At 29.6% G+C, this 18,272-nt stretch overlaps 3 protein-coding genes across 7 annotated transcripts; all 3 read left to right on the top strand.

Moving 5' to 3' along the window:
* Nucleotides 1-4,666: 4,666 nt before the first annotated feature.
* Nucleotides 4,667-5,404, top strand: LOC134835640 (uncharacterized). The gene is made up of 3 exons (XM_063850557.1): nucleotides 4,667-4,721; nucleotides 4,778-5,105; nucleotides 5,159-5,404. The coding sequence occupies exons 1-3, from the start codon at nucleotides 4,710-4,712 to the stop codon at nucleotides 5,302-5,304; spliced, it is 486 nt and encodes a 161-aa protein (XP_063706627.1). The 5' UTR covers nucleotides 4,667-4,709; the 3' UTR covers nucleotides 5,305-5,404.
* Nucleotides 5,405-6,945: 1,541 nt separating this feature from the next.
* Nucleotides 6,946-14,423, top strand: LOC134834128 (UNC93-like protein MFSD11). Of its 5 annotated transcripts, none has more exons than XM_063848679.1 (7): nucleotides 6,946-7,084; nucleotides 7,156-7,886; nucleotides 8,005-8,183; nucleotides 11,495-11,664; nucleotides 11,720-12,183; nucleotides 13,515-13,948; nucleotides 14,009-14,423. In XM_063848679.1, exons 3-7 carry the CDS (start codon nucleotides 8,097-8,099, stop codon nucleotides 14,189-14,191), a joined length of 1,338 nt encoding a protein of 445 aa, XP_063704749.1. In that variant the 5' UTR covers nucleotides 6,946-7,084; nucleotides 7,156-7,886; nucleotides 8,005-8,096; the 3' UTR covers nucleotides 14,192-14,423. The 5 variants fall into 5 exon arrangements, with proteins under 5 accessions (XP_063704749.1, XP_063704750.1, XP_063704751.1 ...); XM_063848680.1 differs by having other exon boundaries at nucleotides 7,156-7,612; nucleotides 7,695-8,183; XM_063848681.1 differs by having other exon boundaries at nucleotides 7,156-7,312; nucleotides 7,695-8,183.
* Nucleotides 14,424-17,007: 2,584 nt separating this feature from the next.
* LOC134835570 (general odorant-binding protein 67-like) lies at nucleotides 17,008-17,909 on the top strand. Its single transcript, XM_063850449.1, has 5 exons — nucleotides 17,008-17,022; nucleotides 17,229-17,345; nucleotides 17,402-17,570; nucleotides 17,638-17,799; nucleotides 17,857-17,909. Exons 1-5 carry the CDS (start codon nucleotides 17,008-17,010, stop codon nucleotides 17,907-17,909), a joined length of 516 nt encoding a protein of 171 aa, XP_063706519.1.
* Nucleotides 17,910-18,272: the final 363 nt, after the last annotated feature.

Consider the following 18,272-nt stretch of genomic DNA (forward strand, 5'->3'; position numbering starts at 1 on the left):
AGACTTTACACAAATAACCACTTAAGTTTAGAGAGAAGCGATGTTTCATTTAAATATATTGATTGAAATGCATTTCTGGTTAAATTATTTTTTGTACAATTTTTTCATAAAAAATTATTTTAAAAATATTTGTGATAAAATATATAATAATTATTTTATATGACAAACCACAAACTATTTTATATTATATTAATGCAAATTTTATGAAATAGTTTAGAAAAATTTTGTGTCCACAAATTTATTGTAAAAACTTTGAACAATAATATTTTTTGTTTATGTTTTCAAAACTGCACAATGTATGTTCCATATATATGGCAATATATTTCATTATATGTATTATACACATTCACTGGTTGGCTATAAAAATTATTTTTTATATTGTTACAGTAGACGGTAAGGATTGTGGGAGAATATAAATATAAATTACTGTTTTCAGTTGGGACATTGTTATTGTTGATAATTTTCAAACAGAAAAAAGTTCAATCATAATTTTATTTTTCTTCCATGTTTGTAAAATTTTTAATGTTTACTTTAGTTTTAATTATTTTTGTAATTATTAATATTTTAAATCATTATCACGATAGGGAGCAACAGACTTTTTTAACAATACCAAACTATTATCAATATTCCATGTCTGCTTCCGTAAAGTTCTGAACGTAAACTGTGAGATTGTATCTTTTGCAACCAAAATTGTTCCAGAAGGAATCCTGCCAACCACAAAATATGAGAGAGAGAATAGATTTTCCAATGAAAATGTTCAAAAAGGGGGGAAATTTTGCTGAGCATATTCTCTCTCAGTCAGTTTTCTCGCAACTCGTGAACGTATATCCTTCTGTGAATATTGGAAATCATTCCAGTCGGCAAAAACGTGAACTTCAACACTGATTACTGATAATAATAACAACGAATTTAAGGATTAAATGATTATGTTGTAAATAAAAAGTAATGCAAAGTAAACAGAGTAGATTATGTCTTGCCATCCATTTCTCATATATTTTTTTTCATCGTCGTCGTCTAGATTTAATATTTTTTTTGTAATTCTTTCTATGCGATGATTTTTTTTTACGTATATCATAAAAGGATTTAACAATAATGCACGACAAGTCACAACAATCCGACTTTAATGTGTACCTTAAACATGGAGAGAGAGCGACAACATGATGTAAGACGGATAACATTCATTAATCGTAGCTTCGAGATATTTTGTTCTCAATCTGCAATAAAATTTTGTACAGTTATTGTTATGAAATAAAAAGTTTTATTTCTGGGAAGTGTATTACACGGACAGAAGTTGTACAGTTGCAAAAGAGGAAAAAAAATTAAATTCCAATGAGATCTAATCTCAATGTGTGTTTCAAAGCAAAAAGAAAATTTAAAACTTTTGTCGTGAATGAAATTTTGTCAATAAATAGTCAAAATATTACAATTAGAAAAGCCCCGAAGAAAAATTGTATTTGTATTTTGTTGAACAACAAGTCGATGAAACGATTTTTTTTTTGAATCTGATTAACATGCAAGTCACATTTCTCTTATTAGACCTAGATCTGATCCATTGTAATTCATTGCTGCAATGACCATTAATGAGAAACACAGAAAATGAACGATCTCCAAAACAATCAATAAAATGATTTTGACAGTTCAATTAATATAACGAGAGACAAATGAGTAGTAAAGATATTCCGCATCTGTTTCCTTCCTACGCTTGTTATTTTTATTACAACGGCATTCCACAACTCAACTCAACAGCGACGTCTTATTCGGTATAGCACAAAAAAGGAGAAAAATCGAAGGAAAAACTGACAAAAGGAAACAATTCAATCAAGTCAGGTGTGTTTTTGATATGTTTACAAACAATCTACGGAACGTTATTATTATTACGCTTATTGACGTCGACGAGAAATTGTACGACCGTAACGTGAAAATATTTTAACTATTTGATTTCCTTCGTTTGTTGTTTTTTCATTCTTTCGTGCTTGCCTGTTGGAATGGCATGGCATTTATAGGTAAGCATAGTATTCAACCCTTTCAAATATTCCCTTTTCGATTTTTTTTTCTTATATTTTTAAGAATGTCACGCGTTAAGAGTATGAGAGGGAACTTTTGTGTATGAACAATGACGTTTTAATAAAGGAAAGAATGGTCATGATTAATTAATTACTTCAATTCAGACAAAAAAATATTTTTTTATATCAATTTAATAAATGTACGGAGGATTTTACTAAATTATTTTCGTGCATGAATTAGATGAATGTTGTTGATAAAGTTGGGGTTGAAGTGCTATGAAAACTTTTTCAATGCAAAATCAAATTGTTTTTTGAACACATACAAGAAATATCATTTACCAAAAGTAGTCGAAAAACAATGAAATTTTTTCCAATGTTTTAAATTCTATTTTATAAATAATAAAATGATGAAGTTACTGAGAAAACTTTTAAATAAAAAATTAAATTTGCCAAGGTTTTATCTTTAAAGTATTTTGATTTCTTTTTTCTGACCGATTCGGCCAAAAATCATTCTAAAAAATCATGCATTTTTACCAACGATCATTAAAGTTTGTTGGGTATTATTTTGCCAAAATTTATTCAAAAATTAATTCGTTCTCGTGAGCGTTGGCGTTGTCACTTCAATTATTGAATTGCATTTTCAGAAGTAGCTTAGTTGCTAACACACTCCCGAACGCATGCATGTAGTTAACTGTTTGAATATTAAGTTAAAAAGTTTTTTGATGTAAATGTTTGAGGTTTTAACTGCATTTAAACTCGATGCATACACAACACACCTTTGTGTTCTCCATGTCGCTACGACGTCCTCGAACGAGAGAAAGGAAAGAGTTTTCACATGTTTCTAACAATTACCGTTGTGCATGTCAAAAAAAGATTATTACACACACTCTATCCACACACATACAAAATAGCGGCAACCTAATATGAAATGAAAGAGTAGTGTATATTTTTAATGCACAAACTTTTGTATTCCGAAAAAAGTGTGCGATGTAACATTTTTTAATGCTATCTACAACAGTACACAATGAGACAGAGATGGAAAAGTACCAACGAGTAAAGAGTTAGTAGAGTAGTTTATTGGGTTATAAAAGTTTTAGCAGCTTGATTTTAATTCAATGATTGACTTTGCATGTTTAAAAATCAGATAACCAAAGATTTTTGGTGTCTGTCTCTCTCTCTATCTTTCTGTTTCCATATCACTCTATGAAAGTGTGTATTTGAATGAATAAATAAATATCCAAAGTAAAGAGAATTTCAATTTAACTTTTAATCCTATTATAAGTAGAACACAGTCAAAAATTTATATTCGGTATCTTTTGTGTGTTTCTTTCTTTCAAAGGACGAATTCCATTTTAAAAAGATTTTCGGATGCCATTTACATTTTCAGTCGCTGCTAAATAGCTAGCTGGTTAAACAAAGTGCTGTGATGAGAATTCCTCCCATCAGCTAATAATATTCATTACACTTCTTCGCGTGTCTGTGCAGATTTTTCGTATTTTAATTAGTTAAAATGATTATCTTCTTGTGCTGTGCGCAAACGACAAAAATTAAAGGTAGAAAAGCGTATTTATTCCACGTATACTTTGTTTATTATCATTCACAGTAGCAGAATAGAACACCCACACGATGGATTATGCCGCGTGCCGCAAGGCGGTATATTCTCGAGCGACGACATGAAAAATAAATTCACATCAATGTAAATATTTGAACAATAATTTGATCACAGAAATCTAATTAAAAGTGTATGATAAGTCGTTATACTCAGGAGGTAATGCTGTTATAGTTTCACGTTTTTATTGTTAATAAGTAAGGAGAAATAAATCAGACGAATATTTTGTGTTTTTAAACTTTTAAAGTGGAAAAAAATGATTTTCATTTTCAAACTGCCTTTTTTAATATATCAAAACTTAAAATTTGTATATTTTTATCTCAATTATGATATAATAAACAGCACAATAATTCACACTCGGCACAACATCTGAATAAATGACGCGTATTGACATCGTTAATGTACCTTTAACGTAACAAAATACCTTTAAAGTTTACACTTCCTTGTTGTTGGTTTTTTTTTATTCTCGCGCCAAAACAAGCTGACAGGCATCACGTTTCTCTCAGCACTTGTCACGAGCATTAATCAACAATAAACTTGATTACTATTCAGTGTTGTTGTTGTCTATGATACGACGACCAAAAAAAATCTCGCGTTTGTTATCATAAAATTCCTATCCGAACATTGACTGCGTGAAAAAGCTCTAAAAATATATATATAAAAAAACGACACATGACTCACAAAAGTAGCAAAATAAAAAAAAAACAACAAAAGACAAAAAAACTTGGATCATAAATTCTTACATGCTGCGTGATATTGACGTTTCTCGAAGTATTTAGTAGATTTACAGCAGCAGCCTTAATTTTATTGGCCACACGACAATGGAGTTTGCTACACGATCATCTTCAATAAAAAAGATAAATAATCAACAACACAAAAAATAAGATAATAGCACTGACGATGATGATGTGATTGTGTATTTATTATTTCTTATATTAAAATTAAACAATAAATACAGCACCGACGATTGTATAAAAGACACGAGAGACATTTATTAGTCATCGATACCTGTAATCGCGTAAAAATTTTAGCATTTAATGTTTAGTCAAATATTAGCACTCGGAGGAAGAACTGATAAATTTGTATCTCTGATCAAAATGAATAAAATTGTAAGAATTTATTCATTTCTTTAATTATGATTCTTCAATCTTCTTATTATTTATAGATTTTTTGCACACTCGTGGCTTTGATAGTTCCATTAGTTTCCGAAATAACAGCAGAGGAAACCAAATCTCCTGATCAAATAACTTTCACAACAACCAAACCTAAATTGAACAAAGGATTTAACCCAAAATTTGTTCGAATTCTCTCATCAGATGAGGTCAAAAAGAGCAATGACAACGAGAAGGAAAAGAAAGAAACAACTCTGAAAAAAGTCCCCAAAAACAAATTAGGAATTGGTCGATACAGCCCTCGACATGTTAACAGTCCGATCCAAATGATTTACAAAATCGATGAAGTACCTTTGAGTAAAATTAAACCTTTTGTCGCATGTGAGTTGTAATTTGTTTTTGAAAAGAATTTCCTTTAAAGTTTATTTTTTTAGCTGAACCCTACATGGGCCCAAAACTGAGACTTGCTGATGGCGCTTATCCCGTGTATTACGGAGGAGCCTACACAAACGGAAAATTCGGAAAGTCAATTAAGTTTTACAACTTGAGAGAGTTTCGACAATTGTTCAAGTCGACGTGAAATTAATAAAGAAAGGACTTTCTTTGTATAAGGTGATGGTTAAAAATTTAAGTTAAGTGAAAATGTAATAAAAACTGCCTAATTTTAACTGAATAATAGTTTTTGGACAGAAACTATCTTTTATTTCGAGAAAATTATTTTAAATAATTTTTCGTTCTATTGTCTTCTAACACATGATTATTACTTAGATCTCTCTTTTGTGTTACCAATAAACATTTGTACGATGAAGCGTGAACTTAATATTAAGCTTTTGTTTCTTAATCAAGAAAGTTAATGTGAAATGCATAATAGTAATTATTTTCTGAATATAAGCCTCAACACTGCAAATGTATGATTTGAATCAAATCTTATTACATGTTTAGCATCTTTAACAATAGAGCAGGCCAATCCGACTTAGAGATAAAAACAATATGCAGCTGCATGTCTCACAGAATATTAATTAAAATTATGGTTTCATTGAAAATTCAACGAATTTCTAATATGACTTTAGCGACATCATCTATGGAATGACATAATTCTAAAGGTGAATCAGAAAATTTCTTTCATCTCACTCTCAAAATTGTCGATAACCTCGTGCAAATCCATTTTAATCTCACACAATATGCAATCGACTTCACACAAAAACAATAATTAACATTTAATTTAACAACCGCGACAGTTAATATTAACTCATTGATAAAACGTTTCGACTCGACACAGTTGCCACGTTATCAAAGCGAAGCGATAATAAAATACATACAATTTGAGAGATAAAACAACAACACACAATAACCCGATAAATCAACAGCAATATTTGGTAATGTATGTAATTTTATATAAATAATGTGTTTTCTATCATTATCAGATGTGTAAATAATAAAATGGAAACTGGAGCAAATTTTGATATTTCGACATATTAATTTTTTTTTTTAATATCATAAAATTTTGTCGGCGAGGTGTGTTTATGATTAAAATGCAAATTAATTAGAATTTTTACCCATTTATTGGCATTATTACCGTCAAACGAAATAAATTTAAGATATCAAGTTATTGTTGTTGAAATGTTTTCATAAATTGTAATTAACGCCCTCGTACAGAATATAAGCAGGAGATATCTGGTTTAGACAACAAATACATTTTCAAACAAAATGAGGCCCACAGCGATTGTGTTCGATTATAATCGTGCAAATATTTCAATTTTGTAACACAAATTATTAAAGAAGTGTTAATGGAATCATTATCGTGCCAATTTATTACATAAGAGTTTTACAGTAGTCGTTTTGATGATTAATTTACGAAAAAAATTCCATTTAAAAAATAAAAAGTTCAGTGATGTTAGACTTTAATATAAAAAAAATATAACAAAGGAATGCTCAAAAATTTGAAAAAAAATTCTAAATTTTAACGAGAAACTCAAATTTCAAATCTTTATCTATCATTTATTCTTAGTTATTTGACATTGCGCGCCATCGTTACACTACCAACAGTATCATCTGTAACTCTTTGTTGGCTCTTTATGCATTTACTTACTTTGATAATGTTTTGTAAACAAAATGTTCACACACACTCTCGCAAAAACTTTAAATACGTATTAGAAAGAGACAAACACACTTCCGAAAAAACCACAAAACAGCTGTTTTTACGATACAACAACGACGATGGTAAAACTTTGTTTTGAAATGTTTTTGAAAGTTTATTATTAATATTTAAAGTTGTTATTTTTCATTCCTCAAACTTTTGATGATTAATATCAGTTTAATTGTTTTGTAGGAGCCATAGAATATCAAGCTGTAATCTCAAAGTAAGATTTAATGGGCGATGCATTTTGTGAATAAAAACCTACGAAATTTAATGATTTATTTACAAAAACAGAATGAATGCATAATAATCAACAACAACAAAAATAACGCAGAGAGTGGGCTCGTACTCTGAATGGGAATGAATGACGTGTCAGTCGTAAATGTAATACACATGTAGTAACAACGCACCAACAAAGCTTTCTTTTTTTGCCGTTTTATTCATTGTGTTTGTAAGTTAAGCAAGTAAATAAACAAACAACAGTTACTCATTCACAGATCGTCGTCGTCATTAATAAGCAGATATTTTTAAAATTTGATAACTGATAACATTTTCAATTAAGATCTCGGACAAGATGAGTCAAAAACCTTAAAAAATCAACAGTTTTGTGTACAAACAAACCGGAGTTCGGCAAAAAACGTTCAAAGTTTGTCTTTAATCAGTATTATTGTATGTCGCACGTACAATCAATCAACATAGTCGTAGAGAAACAATGTACACTCACTCACACATCAACGCCCAAATATAAAGCGTGTGAGATAATAACCACTTTACAATATTTTATATTTTTATTGAAAGTTATAACCTGATATATTAAAATATTCTCGTTTTAGTTGTCTAGTCAACTTCAAGCGTGCAACACGGCTCGTCGAACTGCTTAAGTGTTGTTTTGAAAAGCGAATGTGAAACACCGAATTATTGACTTTATTGATCCGTATCGGCAAAAATATATATTTTTTTTTTATTTTTGCAAAATACAAAAAACTGTTACTTAACACAACAACATAAAAAATTAAAACAAAAAAGTAAAATCATGAAATAATTTTTGAAGAATGTGATACTTTTTTTTTGTAAAAATAAAAAAAAAATATAGTAAAGTTAATGTTTAAACAAATGCTTTTCATTTATATTCAAATACTTCAGTAATAGTGAACTATAAAAAACTTGTGATAAAAAATACAAACATTCATTAATCAAAGTTTTCAAAGAATACATTTAAAAAATAATAAATCAAGATGAATCGTGGATTTGTCAACATAATTATCTTGGGTTTTGGCTTCATGTTTTTATTTACGGCCTTCCAGACAATGGGAAATATTGAGGTGAGTGATCGTTTGCGAATCTTTTTCCTTATCTCACATTTCGAATATACGTTGTTGATTTAACGTAAATTCCTAATAATCAATTCTCGTAAGATAAAATTTGTTTATTTTGTGTTTGATTGATTAAGATAATACAACAATATTATTACTGTTTTTTATTAAACACTTGAAAATACTTTTTTAGCGGCACAAATGTTTCATTCAAGTTTGAACTTGAAATATTTTTGCCATTTTAATGGTCAAATGTGTAAATATTTATTTAAGACAAGCCTCCAATGTGTTTTGCATAATACTTAATTTGTTATTTAAAAAAATTTAAAAATTTAAAATTTGCGATAAAATATTGCTACCTACATAGCAGGAAGTAAGTCACTGCTTTGAAAATAAAAGTATTTTATGATTTTGTGAACCATATTATAATGATTTTGAATACTAATTCAATTTTTTCTACTGAAAAATATTTTATAAAAAATTTTTAAAATTAAAGAGAATCGTAGGTCTCAAAAATGCCTTACTCTGCATAAAAATACGAGACACTATATTTTACATTTATATAGGCTCACATATTTTACGCTTGTAAACAAACACCTTGAACTTTTTATCAAAGTAAATTGATTATATTGAATTTTTCATAATAAGCCCGGTTTTAAATGTACAAAATTTATTATCAAATGTGAGCAAAAATGATAAGAAGTCTACTTGAGCTACTTTTGGCATACACTTTTTGAAGGTCTTTGAGGATTGACATATTTTCAGTTAATCTTTATGAGATGTTAAATATTCAAAAAAATATTTCTTTATAAATTTCGGTAATTATTATACTATTTTATGAAACTGATTGATTTTTTATCTTAAATTTAATGAAATACCAGACAACTCCTCGTATTCAACATGTTATATATCTTATGTATATTTTTAAAACTTTACGATTAGTGAATTCTCTTCTACCTCAGCTAACAATATATTATTTAAGGAAGGAGCAACACACCTGGCTTAATCGATTTAAAATTTGACACTTGACAATAATTAAATTTATAGAACTCTCGGAAAGTCGTGCTTTACATACATACATATATTGTACAAATCAAAAAAAAACAACATGCTTTTAGGTAACAGGTGCACTCCAAATATCTGTCTAAGCACAAATACATACGATAACCAATTAATTTCTGTACAAGAAAATTGATAATTGAACAAAACCCTGTAGGATACTCGAGATATTTTATTTATTATTAATATCACACTCTGTTTCCCATGATGTGCTAAAATATTGCCTTTCTTAGCTGAGAAACTCCCAACTTAACTTACAAATATGATACACATAACGCTGTACGTAGCAAGTGTAAAAGGCATATGGAAGTAAATCAAAACCGAAAGTCAAGAACATTTGTAACAGTATTCACGTTGAAATAGATACATATTATGGAAGCGTGATATAAATTAATCATGAATTATGCGTCTGAAAGGTTTTTCCGTTTTTCGTCATGTATTATCAGTATTTTAGCTAAAATTTTAGAGGAAATTCTATCATTTTTCTCAGAGAGAAAATTACTGTGATTTATTCGCTGCTTCTTCTTCTTTTTCATACTTTAATATTCACAAGATCACGTAACTTTTATTAATTAACTCGAAATCCGTGCAAGAGCAGGGAATAAATTTGCAAGGCGAATATCATTGGAGAAAAGGCAATATGAGGGAAATTATTCCAAAATACTGCCCAAGAGTTCTTTCTTTGATTTTCTTTTTGAAAGAACCTAACTAACCTAATCTGTAACGCACTTTTCGTATAATTTCCTGCGAAAACTTAATACTACCTAACGCTCTATGAGCAGAATCCCTTACAAACTATTGGAGAACACAATTCTCGTTACAAAAAAAAATTGAAGCTTTCCCTAATATATATAAAAAAAAAATCTTTCTCTATAAGAGCGACAAATGCTCTAAACTTAAATCTAGCTGAAAAAAACTTAAAACTACCCTAACGAAAAGTGCGTGATATATATCTAACTTAAAACTAAAGATTTAGGAACTTACTCATTTTCCTGTCGATGTTTATTTTTTCATTTTTTCGCTGCACCCCATATGTTGAATTTTGACGTCAAAATTTTGTTCTCAGGTTGATCGTGTTGTATGATGTTTTCCCATTGCGTGTTGATTTCCTAAAAAAAAGAGATTTCCGAACTCCTTACGACAACGCAAATTGCCGCAAAGAGTTCCAAATTACGAAACATTCTATCGAAATTGATAACTTACCTTAAGTTTCTTCGACCTTCCCCATTGCCTTTATTGCCCTGATCTTTTTTCTTTTTTTGATGTGTTTCCTCATCCTTTTCATCATTTTATATTGATTCCTTCTGTTGTGTTGCCTGTTTAGATGAAAAAATATTCAAATAAAGTCTTGAACATATTATTTAAAAAAGTGAAAATTTTTACTAACCTCGTGTTTCATTGTTTTTCTCTTAAATTCAATATGGCGAATGATATTCGATTAGGACGATACAAAAATAAAAAATGTTTCCGGTTTCACGGACCATCAATGATTTACACTAAAATCTTGACAAATTAAAAGAAAATAAGTATTTTAATATATATCTTGGTAATTTGTAAATTAATAAATAAGTTTTTGTTATTTATTTAATATACATAAAAATTATGCAAAATCCAAAATTTCACTCGACGGTTTTAACTTTTGTTCTGTTTGTCAAAACTAAGCAAATAAAAACTTAAACTAATGCTGAGGGACTAAATACTATCGTTATTCGTTTTTTTGCTCATAAATTGAAAAAAATTAAATTTTCTCTAATAGAGCGACAAAACTTAAAAACCACCCGATCTAAAAATTGAGAGAAATTATTAACTTAAAATGAAATTCCGCAAAGAATATTTTCATTTTATTGTTTTATTTTTTTGAAAGTTGATCCCCTTTTACTTTTTTATTTTGTTGTAAAAGTTTTTTTAAAAATGTATTCAAAGTAATTTTGGGCCTATTTTTACGAAATTTGTTCGCTGCTTGTGACAGCTCATAATAATTTTAATGCAATAAAAATCAAAAATTACGTACCACACCCTTAAATGGTTATTATTTTATTGTTTTATAGCCCATTTTATTGTTATCAGTGAAGTTAATATTTCGGGGTGCAATGATGATGATGATTTTGTTGTTCAAATAAAGGAGCGCGCAATAATTTTTTATGACTTACAAAAAAAAAAAAATAAACGTTAATCGATTTCTTTTTACAATTTCTTTCTCATTTTTGCCATTCATAAATTTATTTTTTATTAATTTGTTTACAACTTCCTTCCATTTATAGCAAACAGTTCTCAAGAGCATTGCAGAGGATGATCCCACATTCAAGGGTGATGGATACACGAGTTTAGCCATTATTTACGCCGTGTTTGCTATTTGTAATTGGTTTGTACCATCGATAATTTCAGTAACTGGGCCTCGCGTGTGTATTATTCTTGGAGCATTGACATATTGGTAAGTTTGTAATTTTTACACAAAATATTGTTTCATCAAATTTTTCTTTTTATAGCTTCTTTGTGGTTTCATTCCTGTTCCCAACGACATGGCTTCTATATCTTGCAAGTGCTATTTTGGGTGTCGGCGCTGCTCTCATTTGGACAGGACAGGGCAATTATTTGTCAAAATGCAGCGATCCAAGCACAATTTCCCGTAATTCAGGCATATTTTGGGCTATGTTTCAGATGAGCTTGTTCCTTGGCAACACCTTCGTGTATTTCGTCTTTCAAGGAAAAGAGAAAATTGATCATGAAACACGACTTTTGGTATTTTCTGTGCTGATTGGCGTTGCGATTCTTGGCATTGTATTTTTGATTTGTCTTCGACGAGCACAAATTCCTCAAACGGTATCGGCAGTCGACACAGAAGACAAGGAGATCGAGATTGTGCTGACTCCAATTGAAACACTCAAGAACGCTGTGCGATTCTTCTTTACGCGTGACATGCTGTTGCTCAGTGTTTGCTTTTTGTACACCGGTAAGTATAAATTTAGGTCTAATTTTTTGTCAATACCCTTATCTGAGAAGCGTTAAAACGAGCTTTGAATACTAATTTTTATCAATTAAATTTTTAATTTACGACAAATGACGCAGAACCCGAAATTAGGTCACGGCAGTAAAGTTTCTTTTTTTATATTTCTCCTTTTCTATAGAAAAATATAAACTTACAATTATAATTCATTGTAAAAATTATTGATCGCGCATCCATTTATGCTTTGTTTACGAACAAATCTCCGACAACGACATTGAATTTTTAAATCAGTTCCTCTTTTATGCAAATAAATTATGCATGAAATGTCCGAAACACAAAAATATTAAATTTAATTTTAATACCTGTATTATTGTTTTTTTTTATATATTTTTTGTATGAAATGAAAAACCGAAAAGTGATTTAAAATTCAGTTTATCTTGGAAGCATTGTACCTACTGAGTAATAATGTTGCAATTTTATGCTTTATGAAATTTAATTGAGATTCAATCCTTTTATGACATCGGACAGTTTTTGCTTTATCTTATAAAAAAAATATGTATTATATAATAAAATTTAAATAAAAACTGCTCAACGTAAGCCCTTTTCAGTACATATGTGGCAGGTTGTTATTGTGAAATTTACATGCAAGGCGTAATTTATTTTTGGGAATAAAAAAGTTGTTTAAACTTTTACGTAATTTTAAGCATAAAAAGCTCTTTAAAGTTTCAGGTCACTTTTTTGAAAGATTTTCATCAATTATGGTACTTATGTGCATAAATTGTCGGGAACGTGTTAAAAACTACAAAATGGAACATAGTAATTACGATTTTTTTATGATACTTTAATAGAATTATTCTAATTTATACTTTTAAATGAATCTAAAAACCTTCAAATATTTATCAAAAAAAATAAATAAATAAAATTTTCATTATGAGAAATTCAACCTAATGTTAGATATTGAGCATCAATTTTTCTAATGAACAACAAAAACATCGCATTTTGACAATTGATTGATTTCACTCGTTACGTTGTTGCATTGATAGCTTGCCAAGTTCAGACAACAAAACAACAAAAACAGTTGAACGTGCTCATGCAGCAGACAAATTATCTTTGTATATAGTAACAACAAGAAATCTGAAATGCATTAAGCAACTAATTAATATGCATAAATGTAATTTTACACTACAAGCAGAAAAACGAGCTTGATGACTTAGACCTATTTCATATGCAATACGTAAATTTCAGCAAATAAATTTTATGAAGATCAATGAAAACCGGATTATTTTACCACAGAGTATGGAGATTCAAACACATTAATAATCACTTATTACTTTCAGGTTTGGAATTGTCCTTTTTCAGTGGCGTTTACAGTCCAAGTATTGGATTCACGTTAGAAATAGGCAGCAATGCGAAACAACTTGTAGGAATGTCTGGAATTCTTATCGGTGCAGGCGCCGTTCTTGGAGGAGCAACATTCGGTATTCTTGGCAAAAAGACGAATCGTTGGGGACGAGATCCAATCGTCATAATGGGATTTGTCTTGCACATGATTGCGTTCTTCTTGATATTTTTGAATTTGCCTAATGATGCACCTTTTGGAGACACACACGAAGTTTCTTTTTTGAATCCTCCACGTGTTTGGATTGCACTATTATGTTCTTTTCTTCTTGGCTTTGGAGATTCCTGTTTCAACACGCAGATTTACTCATTATTAGGAGGAGTTTTTGCCAGCAAATCAGCTGATGCCTTTGCCATTTTCAAATTCACACAGGTAAAGCATGAAATTTTGAGAAAATTTTAAACTTAAATAACTTTTATTTCTTTTTTTTAGTCAATCGCTGCTGCAGCTGCCTTCTTCTATTCTTCGACATTTGGATTACGCACACAAATGGCAATCGTCATCGTTTTTGGTGTTCTCGGGACAACATGTTACTGCATCGAAGAACATTTTATAAGGAAATCCGGACGAAATAACAGCACTCCATCAATCAGTGTAAATCCAAAGGAAAAATAAGAATTTTATGTTAAAAATATCGTTAAATAATACAAGAATTTATTTTATATTACAAAAGAAATTTCCTCAAATTTTTCGAGATTCAACAAAAAAAACGAGACGAAATGGATCGAAAAGTGCTTCATCATTGTATGTTCCGAACCATTGATTTTTTACCAAAAATATTTTTCATGTTCAATATTTACTGATGTGCTAATTTATCATACTCTCATCAATTGACACAATGTGAGTAAAAGGGTTAAAAAAACTTTCATGAAATTTCAATTTTTATTAAACTCTTATCAACAAATTTTTACTTTTTTAAAGAAATTCACCAATATAATGTTTCAAACTTATAACATGTGAAAAATCGGTTCTTGTAAGCTTGTATTTGTGGAATTTTCACTTAAAACGAAGTATTTTCCATTATTTTATTTTTTTTTTCAATCAGCTTCATGCATTAAAAATTACCTGATCGCAGCAAATATTTATCGTAATAAATCAACATTTACAATCTCGTATGTTTTTTTTTATTCAAGTAAGTCATCGTGAGATTAGATTTATTTCAAAATTCATTCAGTTATTGATTGAAATATTTTTCTTTGATTTTCAATTACACAGGTATTCCAATTTTCCTCTTGCAAAATTGTGAAGTTGTGCTTAACAGAACAACTCACAAGTTTATTTAAACATTAAGCAGATAATCGAAAAACTTTAATGCTCTATGAATATTAATGATCATTATATGAAAATTAAGTGCATATTTGAAAGGCATGTTATTACACGAACATAAATATTTCTGCTTGACTCGAGTGAGAGATTTATACGTTAGGAGATTCTTGCAAGAGGAAGGCGTTATGCTTACGATGAAAATTGAAATATGAAATCAAGCGACGATTTTTTTTGTCGCTCTTCCTTGTTCTACTCGACATTTTTTTTTATTATGCTGTCTAACATTTTTTGCCATGCATTAAAAGCGAGACGACAATCGCATTTATTTCCCTTATTCGAGCTGTCTGCTTGTTCAATGCGTCAGGAAAAATATGGATAATACCAGTTGCAGACAATATTGAAACAGACATTTATATGCTTATCAACGCCAACACAGTGCTGCACACAGCACTCAATGAGCAATTTTCATGTCATAATACTTACATTTATGATGGTTTTTAATGAAAATTGAAGGAATATTTCACGATGTTCATAGAAATTGAACAAGTTTGTAGTGATAGTTTTTTCTGTCTGTTTCGAATATTAATTGAAAGATGTTTTGACAAGTGCGTTGTTGTTTGTCAGTTTGTCACTTTTAAATGGATAAATGGATGAGGTTGTTGTGTCATTAAGGCTTCGTATTTCCGTGAAAAAAGGTACAACAAAAAAATTATATTACATTCTTACAAAGTATTTCAAAGCTGTTTTTGACTAAAATTAAAATTATGTTAAATCCATGGACATAAAATTTTGATAAAAAAAATCATATTAGAAAATTGAACATTCTGCATAAAATTTATCAACTTTTTTCTACTTTTTGTCGTTTCACTTTGTTTACTAATTTCAATTTTCCATACCATACGACGACTTGACATCCAAAAAGACCCAATTTAAACTTTTTATTTATCTAATTTATTACGTGACAGTGTCGTGCTGAAAGTTACTCTTTTGTTGTTCAAAAATTGAATAAACATCAAAAGTGTGCAAAAGTACGTGGCTCGTTCGCACAACGACAAAAAAATATATGTATATAGAGAAAAACAATTCTTAAACAAATTAAAGCAAGTTTAACACATGTTTATGATAAATAGATGTCATAAATAATACAAAAATATCCTCTTTTTTCTATATACCAAACGAATCCGGAAATGCTCGCAAGCACACTGACTGCAGATTAAATGATAATCGCACCTTATTTTTTTTCACTTTAATTTTATTTTCACAGCACATTTTTTTTTCGTTGCTGTACGCGCGTTATTGTAATTTTTATCGCGTGCTCGTACAATTTTATTTAATTTTAAGTTGGTTCTCAAATCCAATAAATTATAATAGTGCAGCATATTGTGTCGGTTCGTTCATTCGTTCCTGCTTCTTGTATTGTCCTAGATATTTTTTTTTGTATATTTTTTTTTTTTGCATATTGCCCAGTTAAGTATGCATGGAAAGGGGCTTTATGAATATTGTTATGCGAAAAATTGAGTTATTAAATGTGATAAATGCAAAAGTTGTGCACTTTTATGTAATATGAAAAAAAAAAAGTACTATTTTTGTTCTCTTATAAAAAAAATCATCGATCACTGTACGGGTGTGTGAAATTACACATATTGCAGTTATGACCAACAACGCAACACTTTATTATAATGCGAGATGATTGAATTTTATGAGGAATAAGTTTGAATTAACGATGTAATATTTCAATTGGACAAGTAGGCTGCATATATTGTGGCGCAAATTCACAGGTCAATGATGATGATCGATATTTTGTACCTGAAAAGTAGTGAACAGTTAATAATGCAAAAAATATTCAGCTTTATTCTAAAATAAATGCGGTTAGTATGGTTGAACAATAGCTATAATTTATTTCAATTAAACCTTTTCTCTGTTGATATTCAGCATTTTTATTCAAAATGAGGTTTATTGTCGATAATTAGAGTTAAAGTTTTGTTTTAAACCAGTCTAAAAATAAAAATATTTTTAACGACATTTAATATACAATTCGAGGAAAAAACTTTAAACAAAATTTTATGAAAATTGTTTTATTAACGGTAATGACTTTTTACATGTTTTACGTCAAAGTCTAAACAATGATGAGTTTTTGTATGACAGTCTTTCTTGAAACGTGAACAATGGAACTTCGTGCTGTACTTTTATGGTTTATAATTTTCATAATTAATTCACCTGTTCAAGTAAATAAAACTGAATTTAATAAAAATAGATTTGTATCTTTGAGTATCATTTATTTTCAGATAGAAAGTCAATGTGATAATCTACCAACAACGTGTCCAAATACGGTTCAATTTTATAATTTCTTTCATAAATAAATTATTGTCACTAATTTTACTTTCAGAAAGCAAGTAGTTGCTGTAAATTTCCCGCATTTTTCTCCAAAACTATATTACGAAAGTGTAAAAGTCAGGCTCTCGTTAAGAAGGAAAATGGTAAAGATGTGTTCTACGAAGACTCGGTAAAAATAAGTTATAAAAAGTTAATAATCAAATATTTCAACTAATTATTTTTCAGTGCTTTTTAGATTGTGTCTTCAAAACATCAGGGCATTCTACGAAAGGAAATCTCTCGGGGCAGTTCATACGAGATGCTTTGCCGCCGCACTCGTTGGAAAATCCGTTAACAATCATCAATTGGTATCATTTCGCTGACATGATGATGGCACAAACTTGCAATATACGATGTAAGCTTTTTGCTCTACTAATTACAACATTAAAGAAAAGATGTTAAACAAAACCAATTGTAAACAGGGTTTACAGCTGGAACAATTCAACGTTTCACCGCCATCTACAAAAAAGCTCTCGCCAACATCGATGCAAAACGCCCAATTTGCAACATCCGGATCGCTGGCTTTTGGGATTGCATGTACAATCAATTGATGGGACAATGCTTGTACGAAATGTTGACCCAAAGTAATTTATTCTGAAATTCGAGTGTATTTTTAGTAATAGTAATGTCTCTCTTTACAGCTGATGCATGCACGAAAATGAGAACACGAGCCGTACAATGTACTTGGTGGTAGAATTTCGAAAATATGTGCTTCACATAAATTTTGAATTAATGTGTTTATGATAACGACTTACCATTGTCCAAAAAACCGCAAATTGTTTCGTATAGAAGACTTCGATGAATATTCGCAGCACATGCCCTTTTGTCTCGAGTATCGTTTTCTGTAAGGTCATACTAAAAATAGGTGTCAATAAATGAAAAACTTGCATTAGATCATCAGAATTTGCACAAATTCATAGTTTGACACCGAATTGGAACATATTTCATATTTTGCGTATATAAGAACCAGAATATCAGTGTCAGTGGCAATTAAAATGGATACCAATGCCCTAATTTTTGGTAGAAACTAACATCACACGAAATATTTAGTTAAACA

The sequence above is a fragment of the Culicoides brevitarsis genome, chromosome 3, assembly GCF_036172545.1.
Source record: "Culicoides brevitarsis isolate CSIRO-B50_1 chromosome 3, AGI_CSIRO_Cbre_v1, whole genome shotgun sequence".
In the NCBI taxonomy this organism is placed as follows: Eukaryota; Metazoa; Arthropoda; class Insecta; order Diptera; family Ceratopogonidae; genus Culicoides; species Culicoides brevitarsis.